The sequence below is a fragment of the Myripristis murdjan genome, chromosome 22, assembly GCF_902150065.1.
Source record: "Myripristis murdjan chromosome 22, fMyrMur1.1, whole genome shotgun sequence".
Classification (NCBI taxonomy): Eukaryota; Metazoa; Chordata; class Actinopteri; order Holocentriformes; family Holocentridae; genus Myripristis; species Myripristis murdjan.
The window spans coordinates 3,340,488-3,341,888 of NC_044001.1; the positions used below are offsets into that span (position 1 = coordinate 3,340,488).

Consider the following 1,401-nt stretch of genomic DNA (forward strand, 5'->3'; position numbering starts at 1 on the left):
CTAACGGTGCTGTTCCACTGTTACAGAGACCCTCACTGGTAAAATCTTCAGTGGGAGTTTTTCTCCGGTGTTGATGTATGGAAACAGCCTGTCAGTGAAAGTGTGTGTGAAGGTGTGTATGTGTGTGTTAGTATCAGGATCACAGAATGTCAGCTGTCCTCTGTTCCAGTCCAGATGAACTCTGATCCTCTGGAGCTTCTTCTTCACTCGGAGATCAGTGTCTGGATCTGATGGGGAGTGTGCTGAGTATTTACCTTCATAGAACCATATTATCCATAATCCAGGTAGTGTGCTTCCCTTCCTCTGGGCAGACTCTTCTGTCACACCCAGACTCCATTCTTCACTGTGTCCCACCTCAACATCCCAGCTGTGAGTCCCTGAGTTGAAGCCCTCAGATCCCAGGACGGCGTAGTAACAGTCAAATCTCTCTGGATTGTCAGGAAGTTTCTGTCTCTGTCCTTCTCTCACACTGGTCAGATCTTCAGACAGGAAGAGTTCTGGGTGGGCAGTGTTTGGGTCCAGAACCACAGGAGTATAGGAGACCACCTCCTTCATCTTGTCCCAGACGGTGAAGCTCAGGTTGCCCAGGTGTTTGGCCTCATCTATCAGAGCTCCTGAGAGCAGCTGTGGATCCTCCAGTAGGGGGCGCTGGACTCTTTCCACTGTAGCCTTGTAGTTGTGCAGGAATGAGACGTCTTCAGCTCTCAGCTCCTTCTCTATGGCTCTGATTGTGTCTGAAAGGGCTGCTATCTCTCTGCTCAGAGCCTCCGTCTTCTCCTTCATCGTCCGACTCTTCTGCTCCTCTTCCTCCCTCAGAGCGCCGATCCTGGCCTCCTCTTCCTCTTGGAGAAACTGGTGAAGCTTCTTAAACTCCTCCTTAATCTGCCTCTCTGTGCGTCGGGCCTGGACCTTAATGTGCTCTACTGTTTGATCACAGTTTCCTTTGACTTCATTAAAGAGCTCCAGTTTCTCCTGTAAGGGCTTCAGTGATTTCTGAAGTTCTTCTCTGTGATCCTGAGCAACTTCGTCGATGGGTCTGAACTTGTGGTCGGTGTGTTTCTTTGAATCTCGACAGACGAGACACACTGGCTGCTGATGGTCCAGACAGAAGAGCCTGAGTTTCTCAGAGTGCAGACTGCAGAGGAGCTCTGACCCTGCTGAAGCTCTCTGATCTCTCTGCAGTAAGAAGGCCTCACACAGGTTCTTCAGCACCAAGTTACAAGGTGGATCACTCCTTGAAGATCTTCTCTGACAAACTGGACAGTCTTTTGTTGGTTTCTCTGTCCACCAGCTCTGCAGACAGGCTTTACAGAAGCTGTGGCTACATGACAGGACCACAGGATCTTTAAAGACGTCATGGCAGACAGGACAGCAGAGATCCTCCTCTGATGTGGAAGACAT

At 50.0% G+C, this 1,401-nt stretch overlaps 1 protein-coding gene across 1 annotated transcript; it reads right to left on the bottom strand.

The window, feature by feature from the left end:
* LOC115353967 (nuclear factor 7, ovary-like) lies at positions 1 to 1,401 on the bottom strand. The gene has a single exon (XM_030044110.1). The coding sequence runs from the start codon at positions 1,399 to 1,401 to the stop codon at positions 1 to 3; it is 1,401 nt and encodes a 466-aa protein (XP_029899970.1).